This window comes from Poecilia reticulata, chromosome 23 (genome assembly GCF_904066995.2).
Source record: "Poecilia reticulata chromosome 23, P_reticulata-male-v2, whole genome shotgun sequence".
Classification (NCBI taxonomy): Eukaryota; Metazoa; Chordata; class Actinopteri; order Cyprinodontiformes; family Poeciliidae; genus Poecilia; species Poecilia reticulata.
In genome coordinates this window covers 4,040,686-4,057,975 of record NC_088852.1, presented here as the reverse complement: position 1 = coordinate 4,057,975, position 17,290 = coordinate 4,040,686, and the positions used below count along the sequence as shown (strand labels likewise).

The following is a 17,290-nucleotide window of genomic DNA, read 5'->3' as shown; positions in this document are numbered from 1 at the left end:
TTTAAAATGTGGATTAAAAAACCTGGTTTTACCAAACAGACTTTTCAATACATTATAATTTACTAAGATACCAGAAATGAAGATGAAACATTGGCCAACATATTCAATGTGTTTGGTTTTGGCGACAGCACTCACCCAAATGTTCTGTAGGTTCAAAGTGTTTTTAATAACTTTGTAACTTTGTGTTTTTCTCCTTGTCCTGCTGCTGAAATGTGCTTTAACTTGATCGACAGAAAAGCAAATCATAAATTAGAATTTTAATAAAACCAGATGATTTTTTTGACGGTTTTTCAGATTAAAAGCAGAGATGGATGCCTGTGACCTGTGATGCCTCTCCATCACTCTGAGGTTTGGGTCCTTCTCTGATCTCTAAGGAAGGAAGGAAGGAGGGAGGGAGGAAAGGAGGAGGAAAAGGGGAGAACAGGAGGAGGGGTCCATGAGCGGAGAGTGTAATAGGACACCGGCTCACTCGTCTCTTCATTCTCCTCCTCCTCCCTCGTTCCTCTCCTCTGTCCTGTTCTGGCTCAGTCGAACCTGCTCTGTGAGCACTTGGATGGATTTCTTCCTGCCACCGTTGGAGACTTGAGGCGAGGAGTTTCTGGAGAAGCTGGGGTCTCGTTTGGTGGGCTTCCTCTCTGCGGTTGGGACAGGCTCTTCCCTGGCAGGTGAGTCCCTCTTCCTGGACCTTTTACTCTGAGGGCTTCTGCTCTGCGGTGCGTCGTTTCCTGCTGGATGCAGAGGGAAGTTGGCGGGCGAACAGGTGCAGAGTCCCACCACTGGGAAATAAAACTTAATCTGACGGAGATAGAATCACTTTGTGCTGCTTTTAAACATCGGGGTCCTGTTTCATATTTAAACGCAGCAGGATTTTCCAGAATGACTCACTGCTTGGCCACACAATCGTGACCTTTGTAAAGGTCTTCTGCAGACATTTCAGCAAACCTTTACAGCTTTTATTCCCTAATCAGTTGGTATGAAATAAAGCTTGACTCTATAACCGCAGCTGCTGCTCAGTCATGAGTTTACAGGCGCGTGCGGCTGCAACAACCCCACTGACGGCTGACTGACAGGGTGTGGTATGAACACGCGCTGTCCTGCTGGAGCCGGGACACAGAGCAACTTGTTTACCACTCAAAGTTCAATTCTTCATGCACAAAAAGCCGGAATGTGGGGGGGGAATGGGGGGGGATGCCCTGAATTGTATAAAAAACATAACTGGGAGCAGATGGGATCCCTGGACACAAAGATTTATTCTGAAAAGGAATTTGTCTTCCACAATGTGGGTTTATGAGCGGCTCCTCTGATGGAAAACTCATCGGGCCGAAAGCCAAGGACAGAAGATAACAAACACAATTATCACCACCCTCCAGAGAAAACACAACATCCATCGCAGCAGCAATCTCCTCTGTGCACAGACGTCTAATTGACGCTGCAGAGATTCCTGGCCGACTCGCGCCGGAGTTTTTTTGGCTCTGCAAAATTAATTGGAGTATTTATTATCTTTGCTCAAAACCGTAATGCAGCTTCTATCGGCGGCGCCTTCATTCATGCCTGCTGATGGGAGGTGAAAGTGTCTGAACTGGAGCCGGCGGGACGTCACCGGGCGCTCGGGAGATGAACTCCCACCATGATGAGTTGAGCAGCTGTGAGTTCAGTGCCAGACGCTCTCGCTGGGAGATCACCGTCTCTCTGAGCAAGCAGGGAGTGGTAGGTGTCAGCCAGGCTCGGCAGTCCAGAGGATCGCTTTACGTCTGACATCCAACATGAACGCCTTCCGCTGCAAAAACACAGTCTGGGTTCTACTGCAAGCATGAAGCAACACGAAACTAACTTCTCAGCAAGATTTAGTCAATAGTTCTTTAATTTTGATGAAAATATACTTGTCCACTGGCAGCTATTTTACTTATGACATTTTTACCAGATTTTATGTACTTTTCCATCAATATCGAAGAATTTACTTAAAATAAGTTCCTATATCTTGCTGAAAAGTTGTTAGTTTTGTCTTATTTCAAGTGAACTAAAATATTTGCGCTAAAAACCAGACAAGTACTAATGAGCAAACATGCAGAAACACAAAATCTGAAGGATTTTTTTGTCTAGTTTTTAATGCAAATATCTGAAGACAAAACTAACATTTTGTCTTGTTTCAGACATTTGCACTAAAAACTAATCTAATTTGCAGTATTAGTAGAGTTGAGGCTGTCGATGCAGTTTGAAGACGCAGGTTTTGTGGATGCTGTTGCATTGTTTCGAAGCCTGACAGGTGAATCCTGCATGTCTGCTTTGTTTTCCATACTGTCACTGTTGGACTCAGGGATGCTGCTCCCCATTCTAATATCTGGAACTTTGGTTTAGTGTTTGGTTTCTCCCATCTGCTCAGCTCAGCTTTGGTTATCTGTCACAGCTGCACCGTGTTTCTAATCTACCACCTGCTCCTGATTCAGTAATCAGCCTGTCCAGCTTTCACTTTCTCTGATTTCTGTTGGTCTCTGGAAAAGCACAATTATATTTAACTCAAAACATCTTATTGCACATGAAATAAGACAAAATTAACTTACTTTATAGTAACTTTTCAGCAAAGATATGTCCTTAACCCTTTCATGCATAGTGGTCACTACAGTGGACAGATTTCTAAAAGCCATTTTCTTGAGCTTCTTGTGGATTTTTATGTTATAAATGCACACAGACCACTGAAGTGGACACTAATGCATCATAAAACACACTATCAACTACTGGCCATCAGCTGCAAATGCAAAAAATAATTTTTTTAAAATCCAACATGGCCGACAGACAAAAAAGCAACCATCCGACCCGGTTCCTCCTCCTGCTGTAGACGACTCTTGCAGGTAAAAAAAAACAATATTATGACATCAGAAAACCCCTAAAGAGCAACAATACTGATGTATTTTTAAAATAGCAACTTTGTAATTGGAGAAATTACAATTGATCACCTAAAAAATAAAAATAACATTTTTTTCCCATCTTTATTATGCCTTAAGAAAATCAAAACAAAAAATGGGGCAAAAATCCTGACACAAAGGATCATAATTCATGCATGAAAGGGTTAATATTTGTATATTTATCATAAAATCAGTAACCAATGATGATGATTATGGCCAATTTGATAACTTTGGTAAATGAAACTATTGCTGATAGCGTGCACTTTTATACAGATACACAGTTACATCTCAAAATGCATAAACAAAGATGGCTGAGTTTTGGGGAAGCACTAAGCTGTGCGTTGGGTAGGTACTCACAGTGTGTGTGTGTGTGTGTGTGTGTGTGTGTGTGTGTGTGTGTGTGTGTGTGTGTGTGTGTGTGTGTGTGTGTGTGTGTGTGTGTGTGTGTGTGTGTGTGTGTGTGTGTGTGTGTGGCTGCACTGTAAGCCCTGCAGCAGTCTTAATGCGCCCCATGCTGCTTTACTGCTCTCAAGTCGAGCCAAAAGGATCTCATTCCTCATCAGTTTTCCATATGTTGCACCTGAACAGTTAAACTCCACTCCGCCTCTCCATCAATCATCCTTCACTTCGCTACGCAAACACACACCCCTCAGCCTATTTGTACACAACACCCCCAAACTAAAATTTTCATTGCATTCGTGTACTTTTCTTTCCTCGTGTCATTATTTTTTTACCACACATTCATAAGTCATGAGATCAGAGATTCAGACTAGCGGTAAATAATGCATGTTTCTTGTTTGTGGCATGCAGGAAGGTCACCGGTGCAGCGTGGGTTTGTACAGCACAGGTGCTGTAGCAGCTAGCTGGGGCGCATAAAGCAGACGATTCTTTCTGCAAGTCGAGAGTTATGCACTGCAGGAGATAACGGCCCGCAGCACAGCGCAGCACAGAGCAGAGAAGTACCTGCAGCCATCAATAATTGAGCTGCTCTTGTCCAGTTATGGAGAAGAAACAAGTTGCATCTGGAGCGCTTCCTCAGCTGGTTTCCTCTTTTGTGCAGATTTGCCTTATCCATATTTAACAGAGGTGCATGTGGAGCAGGGTGAAGTCAGTGACGTGATGTTCTACTCTGGGTTTTTGGTTAAATGTGTCTGTCCAGTGCACACCAGGAACGGTTAAAATGGTCAGTTTGCTATAAATGTCTCTGATTTGTTTTGTTTTATCGGCCGTTCTGGTGAACCAGCGGTCAGGAACCTTTAAAGTCCAAACAGCCTTTCTTCCCCCTGCAACTTCTAAATAGACTTTCTCTAGAGCTGACCCTTGACCCTTTCAGGAAGTACTTTTGATAAAAATGTACAACATGCTGCAGTTTAATGACAAACTGCTGCTTCATGTCGTCAGTCAGGTCAATTGAGTCACTGAAGCAAAAAAGTGTTGATTTGAGTTAATTTATGATTTATTGATTGGGGGGAAATATATTTTCAACTGCAATAGATGTTTTGGATTTACTTTTCTGTTTGCTTATACAGTTAAATCAGACATTCACACACTTTATTACATATTGTTGTTTTTTTTTATTTGAAAATATTAGTTTTTGTCACAATTGGTGCTATATAAACATGTTTTTTGAGAATATTGTGCGTAATTGAATCGTTTTCTCAGACCTGTTGTCCTCTGTGAAGCCTCTCCTGCAGGTGGCGGTGGCGGGTCGTTCTCTGAGAGGTGAAGACGTCGGCAGACCTGAGGGGTCGGCCGGGTCAGCGATGGCGCTTTCCCTCCTTGCTCTCCTCTTCCTCATCAGCTCTGTTTCCGGCCTCCATCAGCCGGTGCCGAGAGTTTTCCTGTCCTTTGGAGGTAAGAGAAATAAACTAGTTTATCATCAGCGTAGAGGTAAAAAATGTCAGGTTTAAAGTTGGTTTTCTGATCAAAGTCCTGTCTTTGACTCGTGACTTGGAGCCAAACTCTGTCCTTCCTTTTGTCTTGTTGTCGACCGAATCCACGACCTCTGAGGGAAGCGGTGCCGCTCGTCAGAACCTCCCTGAATCTGTTCCAAGTTAAGCTTTAATCGCAGCTCCCTGCTCTGCTGCTGCCTCTGGTTCTGATTCTTTAGGTTTGACACAAGATTATGTTCTTGAAATTTTAATGAAATTTCCTTGAAACCGGAGCATGTTGGTTTGAATCCATCTAGATGAAAGGGTCTGACGCTCACGTCCTTCTGGAAGTGAGGAAGTAGATGTTTGATTTGCTTCACTGTGGATAATCCAGAACCAAGAGGCTGTCGGTGAATCGGGTTTCTGCTCTCGGTTAGCAAAGCGCTGCTGTATGAAGCTGAGTCTCTGCTGTGGTTCCTCCATGCTGGGCCTGCTAACTTTCTTTCTTTTCCCTCCATGCTCTCCGGCTGCTCTGCTTATGTTTTCATTCCAAACGTAAACCAGCCTTGAGTCCAACACCAGTAAGCGGCTCATAGCTTGTCCTACAAGTTTAATGCAACAGAAAACTGGAAGCAAATGACTGAAAACAAAGGATATACAGAGCACTGCAAAAGTTTTTATACCGTTTTCCAACATCTGACCACTGATATTTTGTCCATTTCTCTTTTAAAAATGTCTTATACTCATTCAGACTTGATAGAGGATATTTATTAACATAAATTTTTTACTAATATTTCGGTTTGTGCTTGACTAGATTATTTAAACTCATGATGTCTCTCATTTTAGTTTTGGACCAAATCAAGATGATGGATGCTCTTAAAGGGCCGGTTGTACCAGAATGTATTGATGAAACCAGTTCACAAACTGTTAAACTATCAATATTATTATTGGACATCTTTTCAGTCCCTCCAGGACATCGTGATAATTTTTGTGATTTTCTTTTATTTTTTTATTTTGCAATAAAAATCAAAGTGTTTGTGGTACTAATTTACAATATTTGTGCTTATTTATGTTGGTAAAAGTGACTTTTTATTACTCACTGCGTAGATCATGGACTAAACAGGCAGCTGTTTAGTACAACTAGGAAAGTTTTTGAGGTTTTTGTTTTCAATGCAGCGTTTACAGACACATTTTTGTCTCATTTGGACTCGTTTGGATCGGAACGTAAACAGTCCTTAACACAGCTTGATACTCTGTTGAGTTAGTGGCAGTTATTAACAGTAACCAGGCAGAAAACTCGCAAAGTGTGTTAAAAAGTAAAAGAAAAAACTTTTTATTGCTGTAAAGATGATGCATTGTGAAAAATTCACATTTTGCATGTTTTATTTTTACGTCCATTTGAGTTTCTACTGTTTCTAAAAACAACCCAAGTGCTAAAGTAAAAAAAAAAAAACAAGCTACAGTTTTTGGCAAGAAGTTGATGTTTATTGGTGCCTGAAAAATGAAACATTTGATGCATTCAGCAGGCAGTGCCCCTCACCTAGCAACCGTGTTACCTAGCAACCCCAGATGAGCTCCAGCACGTTTGATCAGCTGGTTTTACCGCTGTACAATGGCTGCTGGAAAAGACAAGTGTTTTGTTGTTGACTTGCCATCCAGAAACAACACGCTGTGTTCTTGTTTGTTTTGCAGAAGGCTCCACTTCTGCTTTTCAAAGATCTATGGTGTCATAATTGCGCATCTGTTTGCATCTTTTCTTTGATGTAGGAGTGTAAATGTTGAGTTGTAGAGAGCAGCTAGCAGCAGCTTGCTTGCATTTAAAGTGACAAAGACCCAAAAATGGCTCATTCTGAAAGGAGCCCAAAAACTGACCAGACTAAAATGTCATTATCTAAGAATGTTTTTGTTTATAAATTGTAATGTTTTTTATAGCCCATAAACTTATGGTCAGTCAGGTTTCCAGAGGATACAATGAAATGGTTCCTTGTCATGTTCAAACTTCCTCTCCTCCTGACCGGTCTGCTATGTTCGCTGGCCTTCATTAAATTGTTTGTTCCCTTTAATGTATAATTAGATAATCTTTTGATTTGGAGCAGAGATTAAATCACAAACAGGTGGAGTGCTGTTAAGATATTTTGGGAGTCAATAGATTGCATTTGATTCTAATTAAGGGTATCAAAAGAAAGCAGGCTGAACACAAATACATGTATTTTTCAGAAAAATCACGACTGGATTGACCTACTTTCTGTTGAGCTATCAATTAAAATACATTCAAGTTGTGGTTGTGATGTAACTTAAAGTGTAAACGTGGTGCTAATACTTTCCCCAAGCTTGGTACCTGCACTGCTTCTGCGTCGTTTGAGTCTCTAATCGACCTTTTAAAATGCCAGGGCTGGTTTCCGTTTGCTTTCTGAACGTGGATTGAATTGCGTTTATTTTCCTTACCGGTAGATAACTCATCAACAAGCTCTGCCGTTTGTTTTTAATGGCCGTGTATCTGCACAACATGCATTTCCTTGTTTTAAATTTATCAGTTGATCCTTTTGGGGTAATTTTTTGGATGAGAGCAGCAGGGAACAAGTCAAAATGAGGATGTTTACTTAAGCTTTAAAGGCCAACATCAGGTGCGAGTTCACATTCCTGCTTCGATTTAGCTCATCGGGGGAAGAACCAGGGGATGCTGCTTTGTTTTGGAGTCAGAAATCATCGCAGAGGCGAAGGAATGAGTTTGGCAAAGGTGGAGCACCATATGTAGGGAGACCCCTCGGGATGAAGGAGGAGGTTCGTTTCTTAGACAAACATCGGAGGGAGTAATTCGGTGAGACTTTGAGTGTCGGACTGGGAAAGTGTTAGATGGGAGGTGACGGCGGTTTGGCACCTGCTGGGAGTTAAAAGGGTCAACAATTTGACGGGATTCCTGAAATCCCACATGGGATCTGCTCACTTTTTCAAGCCGGAACAAACTAATCCGAGAAAATAAATCCATACTGTGGACCTTAAATATTCCTCTGTCATTGCCGAAACTCAATCCAGGGGTAAAAGCGGGTCAACGGGACTCCCAGCGTACCCCAACGTCCTGCAGGGAAGCTGCAGCCTCCGGCATTCCTTTCGCTCTATTGGAAGAGGCGAAAGAAAGCAGGCAAACCGCAATTAAAACCGCATAATAAACAGCGCAAAACACAGCTACCCCAAATAATAAACCGTAAAGTGGTGCCTTTCTCTGCCGGGCCTCGGACAATAAACACAGATCCAGCCGAGAGGCAAACCTATTTAAGGGATGCCCAGTGTGATAAAACATAATTACCCCTCCACAGGGGCTTTAAATGTCACTTCTTTCTCAGCATCTATTCTGGTGAGTTTTATGGCAGTTTGATGCCGTTTCTGAGGCGTAATGAGCGTGTAATAAGAAATATAATTACAGTTTTTGGAAATGAATCCAACAACTTTCAGGATACAGTCTGCCTTTTGTGATTATGCTGCTAGCTATTCTGACTTAATTAGGATTTAGGAAACACTCAATTCAGTGGCGTTTATGTAGATTTTTTTCAAATATTATATTCTGATGTCATTAATAGTAAATATCTGAAGTCCAAATGTGTTTTTTGCAGGACAGAAAAATAAAAACAGAGATTTATGTTCAACATTTTGGCAATTAAACCATTATTTCTTGCTACAAAAATACAGCATGTTACCTTTTTTAGTTACATTTATTTAAAAAATGCCATTTATAACCCAGTTTGGCAAATTTAATCAAGTTTTTACTAAGCCTGTCGTAATAAACAATTAATCAATTAAATCGCATTATAAATTGAAAAGAACTTCATAATTTCCATTCTGATGATTTTAATCCATGGTTTTGATTGCGCGTAGTTTTATCAATATATTACTTGAAAATTGTCTCAAATCAAAATTATCGTTTAACAGAGAAATTACTGAAGAAGTCTTTGATATTTCCCACTTTCCCACTTGTCGCATTTTAACCAAACTATTCTCAATGTGCCTAAAAATCAGGGACAAGAAGCTAAAATCCAAACATAAACCTGTAAATCCCCTGTGAACCATTTCGAAAGGCTAAGTTTTCAAAAGTTGAACTTGGTGTAAAACATCTGCATGGTGCAGCTATTAAGTTGTTTTATGTACAATAATAATAATTCACAACACATGCAAGCAGCAGTACAGATTATTCCCACATGTCAAACTGTGAATCGAACACAGTGGAGGAAATGAATCTCCCAGTGAAAACGTTTCATTTGATGTTTATTTGTTCTGCTACTGTATATGAAGCCGAATCAGCCGTTGCCAGGAGCGATGCCGGGTCTCCCATCCGTCCCTCACATTGACAGATGGCTCGTTGGTCTGTTTACGATCAGCATCATTTAACCTCATCAACAGCCTCGTTCTGGCAAACTCTCAAATTCAATACAAAGCGAACCAGGAGACGTATACAGTGGCCGTGCCAACCAGCCAAATCAGGCCAGCTGAGGACCGAGCAGGTCTGCTCTGACGTTTCTGCGGTTGATGCTGATGTTGGCATGCTGAGCTATTTGGAGTGATTGATTAAAACGAGCTCCGTGGTTTAACGAGCGCTCGTTCGGTCCGGCGTGAACCACATGGCTTTGGCATGGAGATCAACTCAATGTGGGAGCGGATGCACCGGTTTCCTTTCATGACTCATTACTACAACCAGTTATCCTTCATAATTCATACGCAGCGGCCGAGTCGTCTGGCTTCTGTCTCTCCTTCATGTAGGAATGCTGTAGGAATGCAGGAAAGTTGGTAAACTTGACTAAAAAGTGTGTGACGGTTCAGAATCTGACTACAATGAGATGTAAAACTCTCCACTCAGTCACTAAAAGTGTGTTTTTCTTCAACTAAACCCTCCACTAATTGTTCGTAAGCTTTTCATCCGAGATGTTTGACTTCTTCTCTCTTATGGACATCCATCTAAAAAGATTGTTAATAAACAGACAATGTGCCAAGCACTACTTTCTCAAAAATCAAAGGTAAACGCTGACGCTTCTCCTAACCGCTCGGTGTGGCTTACTGCCCTTGGTTTACATAAAGCCTGCACAGTAGCTTCTTCGCCCTCTGCTTTTGAGCTTAATGAAGCCTGTAAAGTAAAATCAGTGAAGCTCTGTGAATACGAGGAATGTTTGGTCTTGCCAAGCTGACGCAGTGGAATCAGAAACCTTGTAGAGAAATGGAGCGTGACCGTTTGTTCCCCATGCGTTGGCATATGCTCCTGTCGTAGAAAGTCTTCATATCTGATTAAGTTATGCAGCATGGATGTTAGTAGGAGTCTGTCTCTGTCCCTGTTCAGTTTTGGCAAAGACTTTGACGCCTTCTGAACAGGATTGATTCGGCATGGGGGTTTGCAGTCAGAATAGGCCAACTTTTCAAAAGTTTTGACACACGATGGTGTGATGCAACGTTCAGTATGTTGTGTGGCGCTACGCAAGTGACGTAGCTGCAAAGAGTCAATACCGTGACCGTGAATATTTAACAGGTGTATTATTTCTAAGATACTGAAATTGTAAGAACTGAGGGAGACCTTTTCATATAAATTAGATCAAATTCTGGGCGAAGACAGTTCCACCTGGTTAAGCATTTCCTTGTCCTCTGTGGGTAATAAATACATCAGCAGTGAAAGTCCTCTGACCCGTGTCTCCTGAAAGTCTTCCCTTGCTGTGACAGTCTCCACGAGAGCCTCTGCGACAGTAAAATCCCGGAGATTTACCGTCTGCTGGCTGAGCGGAGAAACCAGAAGCTGATGTGTGTAGGGGAGAGGTCGCCGGCTAAAAGCCCAGTGGTTGACAGTGTGAGTTCGCCTGACTGCCAGCGGCATGGAAAGGCAAAGCCAGGTGCTAATTGGGGCGTCAGGAATGCAAACTAGCTGCTGGGGCAGCATCTTGGTCTGAAGGTCATCTCCAGTTTCAAAGCTTGCTGGGGGAATATTAGCCATATCCTTAACAGGTTTGGCTAGCAGTGAACCCTGCTGTTGACGTTAGCGCTGGATAAAATCACTCTGCACAATGCTCCTCATTCTCATACGTGGATTTAGCGTCTGCTTTGGAAACATGGCTGTCAGAACTAAAGCATTTGCTCCAGACACATGATTCCCATTATAAATGTCTGCATATAAATAATTGTCAGGCAACAGCCATGGGATTGATAGAGGCAGTTGATAATAAGCTTATGCCGACTGAGTGAGCTCTGGCTTCTGACATTACTGCACATTTATGCACGCTGGCTGAATTTTAAGTGCTGAGAATGCACAACAGGCCTGTTGGACAGACAATCGGACGACTCTGTCAGCCGATGCCACGCAACGTGGGTGGTCGACACCTTAGCTTTCCCTTTGCTGCATAAATACCGCAGCAGTTATTACAGTGTGCCGCCAGGGCAAGTCTCAAACAAGAGATGATGGCCAAAGGTTCTGGCTGCGCTCATTTTTCATCGCAACAAGCTGCCCGCCAGTTGCCTGGACACAGACTTTTATTGGCACAGTAGGCGTAGTGGTCTGCACTTCTTTTCCATAAGTGCAGCCATCCAGAAGTGAACTGAAGAGCTCTTAAACCAGCAGGTCAGACAAAGAGCAACAGTATTTGAAACCGAGTCTGAAGCTCTCATTGTCTTGTGTGGAGAGACGAATTGCAGTGGGGCGGTATAAGCTCCTTTACCATTTGGTGAATGGGGATTCTCCCACCAGCTGCCCCTAACAACCACATAACAGGTACCACTTCAAGTATATGAAGAACAAGCCTAATTAGCTCAGAGTTAATGCATGCAGGCAACTGATGAAGACCAGATTTACTAAGGACACTCAAAGTGGTCTGCATGGGGATCCTTTACTGTTTTTAACTACCCAACCAAGCTGACACCAGCTGCCTTTTCATTACGAATGTGCGCTTTTCTTACTGTTTACTGCTAATGTTGAAAAAACACAATTTCACAATTGCAGTGTTTCCACAAATTAAGAAATTTAAAAAAACATGGGAATAAGCTTGGTTCTTGATATGTCATGAAAAACCATTACAGTGGTGAATGTAAGCAGTTTCATTAAATATATTCATAATTATATATATATATGAATATATATTTATAACTCATCACATCAGCCAATCAGAGGAGACGTCGGCGGCTTGTTTCCCCCTTGTGTTATGTAGTGTTATATCACTCCATGCCACCAGGTGGAGCCGTCGACAAGAGCTAAATTAGAAACGATAAGAAGAGTAAGAGTGAATACGACGATATTGCAGAGGACATGACGGTACTGTGCTTTTTCTTTTAGTTCGTGTCTGATGTTCTTTGTTAAATAAATGTACTGAGTTATTCAAGAACACATTTTTCCACACTATTACAGTAAGCAGCAGCGTTTAGGGGAAATTATAGTTGCGATTTTACAGAAGAACTTTGGATTCAACACGTTCCTGTCCGATAAAACAATCGTCCTACTTCTTCCTATCTTGTCCGTTTCGCCAGTAGTAAAACACCCAGCTGTTGATTATTTTCCCAAAACGTGACTTTTGTAGAAATTGGTGTGTTTCCACACTTTGAAATAGGCCTTAAAAAGTTAGCTTCAAAACTATCCGTGCAGCTTAATCCATTTTTGATCAATTTAAAGGTACTTGTGTATGCCGATGAGAACTTGAATGTTGTGGACAGGAAGGATCTCAAACTAAAGCGGAAGAGAAACGCTGAAACCTCCAGTTTTACACTAATAATTATGTCCCTCCAGAAGATTCCTTCAATGCTGAAGTGACTCCAACTCGCTCATTTGGGCCTGGCTGCCAAAATTTCCAGACCCACATTTGCATCGCCCATGAAGATCCCACATATTTTCCAGCCGCTGCGAATCTCTAATATTTTACAATGCTACATTACAACAAACCAGTGTTTGTTTGGGGATCCCAAACCAGAACCATGGCAGCCTTGTTTACTGCTGTCCGACTCTGTTATTTGATCATGCAAGCCATTTTTGGAGCCAAGCCTGACAGAACACACTGAAAGGAGCCTCTTTGTGGCTGTCGCATTTCCTCACTTGGATATCATGTGTAATCACGAAGAAAAAACACAGAGAAGTGAGCGCTGAAGTCTCTTCTGCACTTAATTGTTCCCATACAAACAGGCACATAATGACAGGTCCCCTCCTTGTCAGAGCCACATGTTTTGGTTTTGCGTCCCGTGCTTTTTCACCACAGTCTCGAGACAAAAAGAAAAGAATGCTCCTTTTTAAGTCTGTGGGATGCCAAGCTCTGTTGGCCAATTCACCCTTCCACCCAGAGAAGGTTTTCCTCACAGTTTACAGACAGTTGGAATTGTTTTAGATGTTCTTACTTCATGCATTTGATGAGAAAATGTTCGTTTTAGTCATTTCACTGAGATGTGGTGACTTTTCTTGGACTTTTCACCCCATGTCGGGCCACAGAGAACTGAAACGTGACTTGGTTTTAGAATAAAGACTCGAGACTTGACTTAGACTTTACTTAGACTTAAAACTTGATTTAGAGCTTTTCCTGAAAGAAATTAGGTTTGGCTCGGACTTGTGAATTACTTCAGCCTTGACGAGGACTTGCCATTTAAAATCTTCTTCTTCAAAGATGTGAGAGTTAACTTGGACTTGTCTCAGATTTGAAAATTGATTTGGAGTTTTTCCCTGAAAGAAAAACTCCCTGACTTCAACCTTGACTTGAAGTCAAGTCTTGAGTTATAAAGACTTGACTTTGACGTATTCCTGAAAGACTTGAGACCTGGCATAGACTTGTCTCTCAGATTTTAAACTTTATTTGGAGTTTTTCCTGAAAGAAATTAGGTTTGACTTGGACTTGAAGTGACAGACCTGAACCTTGACTTGGACTTGTGTCTCAGGTTTTAAACTTGACTTGAAGTTTTCTCTAAGAAAAACTTAGACTTGACTCAGACTTGGCTGGAAATAACCAAGACTTTGCTTGGACTTGCCGCTAAAAGACTTGAACCTTGACTTGGACTTGGTTTGTAAAATTTGGGATTTGGATCTTCCTCAAAGACGAGAGTCAGTTTGGACTTGTCTCTCCATTTTTTGAGAGAAAACGCCAAGTCAAGTTTAAAATCCGAGACTTGACTTGGACTTTGACCTAAATATTTGAGACTTCTCTTGTATTTGCCCCTAAAAGACTTGAGACTTGACTTTGCAAAATGACTCTTGAGCATCTCTGGCTGAGATAAAATGCCAAGGGTGGCTTAAAATTGCAGCTCTCTGATAATTTAGCCAATTAAACATAGATTCAACAGTCAACTGTCCCTTTAAGCCCTTCTGATCTGATGATGCCTACCAACAAGTGAGCAGTAAGTTCTGATATGACCTCATCTGCAGCTGAAACAGCAATCTGTTGTTCCAAATTGGATGACCTCTGCAGTATCTTGGCGAAACAAAAGGCTTTTGTGGAGCTTCAACTCAGCTGAACTCTCAATTCTCCCGTCACCAACTTGCCCTTTTCCGCTAGCTGCACCGTCCACCATGCTGATCCGATTGGATTGCATCACAACCTGTCTGCCATGGAGCCAATAGGATATTATGGGTCAAAGCTCATAATCAAAGGCAAGACACAGGAGACTGCTGTGAGGTCCGTAGGGAGGTACAAGGCCCACCTGCCAGCATGCATAATACAAAACCCACCAGCTGTCAACCTTAAGCCTGGCTTTTTCTCTTCTCTTCTTATTGTCCTTCTTTTCTCACTCCGTCTTCATCAATTTGACTTTTTTTTTAAAACGGGAAATTAGCTCAAGAGTGTAATTTTATTGTCACTATCCTCTGCTAATCCACGCCTAACAAAACAAGACAGTTTACAGCAATTCCTCGTTAATTTTTGACAGTCTTTCCTCTAGGGAGTGACCTCAACCCCGAGGAATGCAAATAAACCAAACTAACGAGCGTCACGTACTCCTGAAAATTCCTTTTTATCCCCAAACACGCAGCGCAAACAAAAACTACAGCCTATTTAAACGCAGCATTCAGGAAATCTCATAAATAAAACTGCTACAACGAGGTCTTGGGGTGCAATTGGACCCCAACACCTGGCCAGATTAGTCAGACTCAGCCTGAGGTTATGAGCTGGGAGATATTCTGTAAACACACGGATTGGGTGTACTGTGCGAACCCGGAAAGTCTTGGTTGTTTACAGCGCCCCGCTGTCTCTCCGTCAGAGCAGGTGCTCCATCTGGCCAGCTGAACTTTCAGTTCTGGACTATAATGCTGCAGCAGTGGGAGTGACTCATGTGTTTGCACGAGGCTGAAGGCAGAGAGATACCAGATCCAACGGCACGCAGACTCTGCAGGGTCTCCGTTTGGCTCTTTTTGAGCGGACACACCCCTGCTGCATCTCATCCCAGAGTCACGCTCAACTCGCCTCCCACCCTCACAAGAGAGCATGAAGTCTCTGATTCCCCCCTTCAATGAGGAAACGAAACAGAGTCGCCATAATGTCGAGAAGTCACCACACCCCTGCAAGAACAATTTGTTTCCCTGGTGGAATGTTCTGGATCGGTTCTGTCTGTTTTACATGAAATGCTCTTTGTCTGGCTCGAGTTATTGCGCAACATTGTTTTTGGTGGGGAAGACAAAAACCTAGAGCTACAGATGGAAGCTATCTTAAGCTAAACATGGTGCAAAACATCTTTTATTGATATTTTCGCACATTGACTCTGATTTAAAAACCTAAACCTGGACTGCATGAAACTTTCTTTCCAGTGTTTTTGCTTTGCTTTTAAAGATTTCTTGAACTCTAAAGTAAATGTTGATTAAAACATGGCCAGTGTGGCGTTCTGATGGTATGATCAATAAACAAAGGACCATGATTTCACTGTAGCCTGTTGACACAAAAATGAAAAACAAAATGTCAATTTCAACCCCTATGACGGCAACCCCAGCCTGTTAACCCCTGCAGAGCCCAGTCCGTTACCTAGCAACCCAACCTGAGCTCCAACACGTTAGGTCAGCTGGCTTTATCACTGTATGCACTGTACAATGGCTGCTAGAAAAGACGAGTTTTGTTGTTGACTTACCTTTCAGAAACCACTTGATGCAATCAAGTTGGTTGTGCAGGAGGCCCCACGTATGCTTTTCAAAGATGTACAGTTGCATAACTGCGCATGTGTTTGCAGCCATTTTCATGTGCGAGTGTAAACTCTGAGTTGGGGGGATTGGGGGGTGGCCAGGAGTTTATTTGCAATATATGAACAAATGCAGCTCTGGAAAAAAAAAACCTCCGGGTTATTCCACCAAACCTAGATTTATGAACTCTTCCTAAGTTAAAACATTAATATTGTTGTCTCTAAATGAATATTAACTTGTTTTCTTTGCATTATTTCAGGTTTGAAAGCACATCTTTTTCAATATTTTGACCATTTCTTTTTCTGCAAATAAGAGACATGATGTCACAAGTCCATAGAATAAAAACACAAAACAATGTTCATTTTACTCAGATATATACCTATAAAAATTAAAATCAAAGAAACAGAGATCAGTGGTCTCTTAATCTTTTCCAGAGTTGTGTATATATATATATATATATATATATATATATATATATATAAAACTGTTTTTTTTCAGTATATTTTCTTTTTGTTGACTCTATAAGAATAAAAGTTCAATTTCTGACTATTCTTTCCTGTAAGACTGCCTTTGAGCTCAAGATGAGGCAATTTACCTAAAGCGCAGCTGAAGAGGGGAGTGAAGAGCCGTGGGAAACGTTCTTGTTCCTGAAGAGGTTAACTTGCCTTTATGTGAAGTTAAACACTTCAAGCCTTGCGCTGCGACCGACCGCCCCTGATGGGAGAGAGGGGCGCCTCAGAAAAAAGCCACTTTACCAAAAGATAAAAGGCCGAAACCTCAAAAGCATATGCCACACAATCAGGAAAATGTGACTTTAGCTTAAGGGATTGTGGCAAAGCACAACCAACCTGTTTTGTTGATTAGAGGAGGGAACACAAAGAGCGCTAAGAGAGGGTCAATACAGGAGAGGAAACAGAGGCTGCAGATCTACATTGCCGCCCCCGGCCTTCGCTCTCAGAGCAGATTGAAAAAGTGATAAATATGCATGAGTTTGGCTTCAATAGTGAAGGCCTTTGGTTAGGAATGTTCTATCTGTGGAGCAAACAGGCTGAAAATAACTGTCTGAGGCCGTTTATGGTGGCTGTGTGAACCATTCAACGAGTGACAAACTCTTAACAAGCCATGTAATCACGACTTCCCTTTAATTCAATCAGCGAAGCCAAAGTCATTCACCACTATGTTGCTCATTGACGAGTTTCAGACTTCCTGGTGAACTTCTTCCATCTGAAACTTTTTTGCGTGCAACTGAACTTCCGTTAAAAACAATCCTGTGGCAACTGATGACTCCAATTTCTACCCATTTCTTCTGGTCCTACCTCCATTTCATAAACAAACCAATTTTATTTCCACTTGTTTAAACCATGATGCATCAGTTCGTGTTTTTGTAGTAAATTATGTGCATTATTTAAGGAGACAATCACAAAAAAAGG

The 17,290-nt window shown here is 41.8% G+C and overlaps 1 protein-coding gene across 2 annotated transcripts in view; it reads left to right on the top strand.

The window, feature by feature from the left end:
- The first annotated feature begins 483 nt into the window (after positions 1-483).
- sema3c (sema domain, immunoglobulin domain (Ig), short basic domain, secreted, (semaphorin) 3C) overlaps positions 484-17,290 on the top strand; it is a 49,713-nt gene continuing 32,906 nt past the window's right edge. Inside the window, exons 1-2 of one of the 2 annotated variants that reach the window (XM_081604224.1) lie at positions 484-665; positions 4,583-4,754. In XM_081604224.1, the coding sequence (XP_081460350.1) occupies positions 4,664-4,754 (91 nt within the window). In that variant the 5' untranslated portion in view covers positions 484-665; positions 4,583-4,663. Of the gene's footprint in view, positions 666-4,064; positions 4,084-4,582; positions 4,755-17,290 lie in introns of those variants that run through there. The other variant, XM_081604223.1, reaches the window with a different exon arrangement.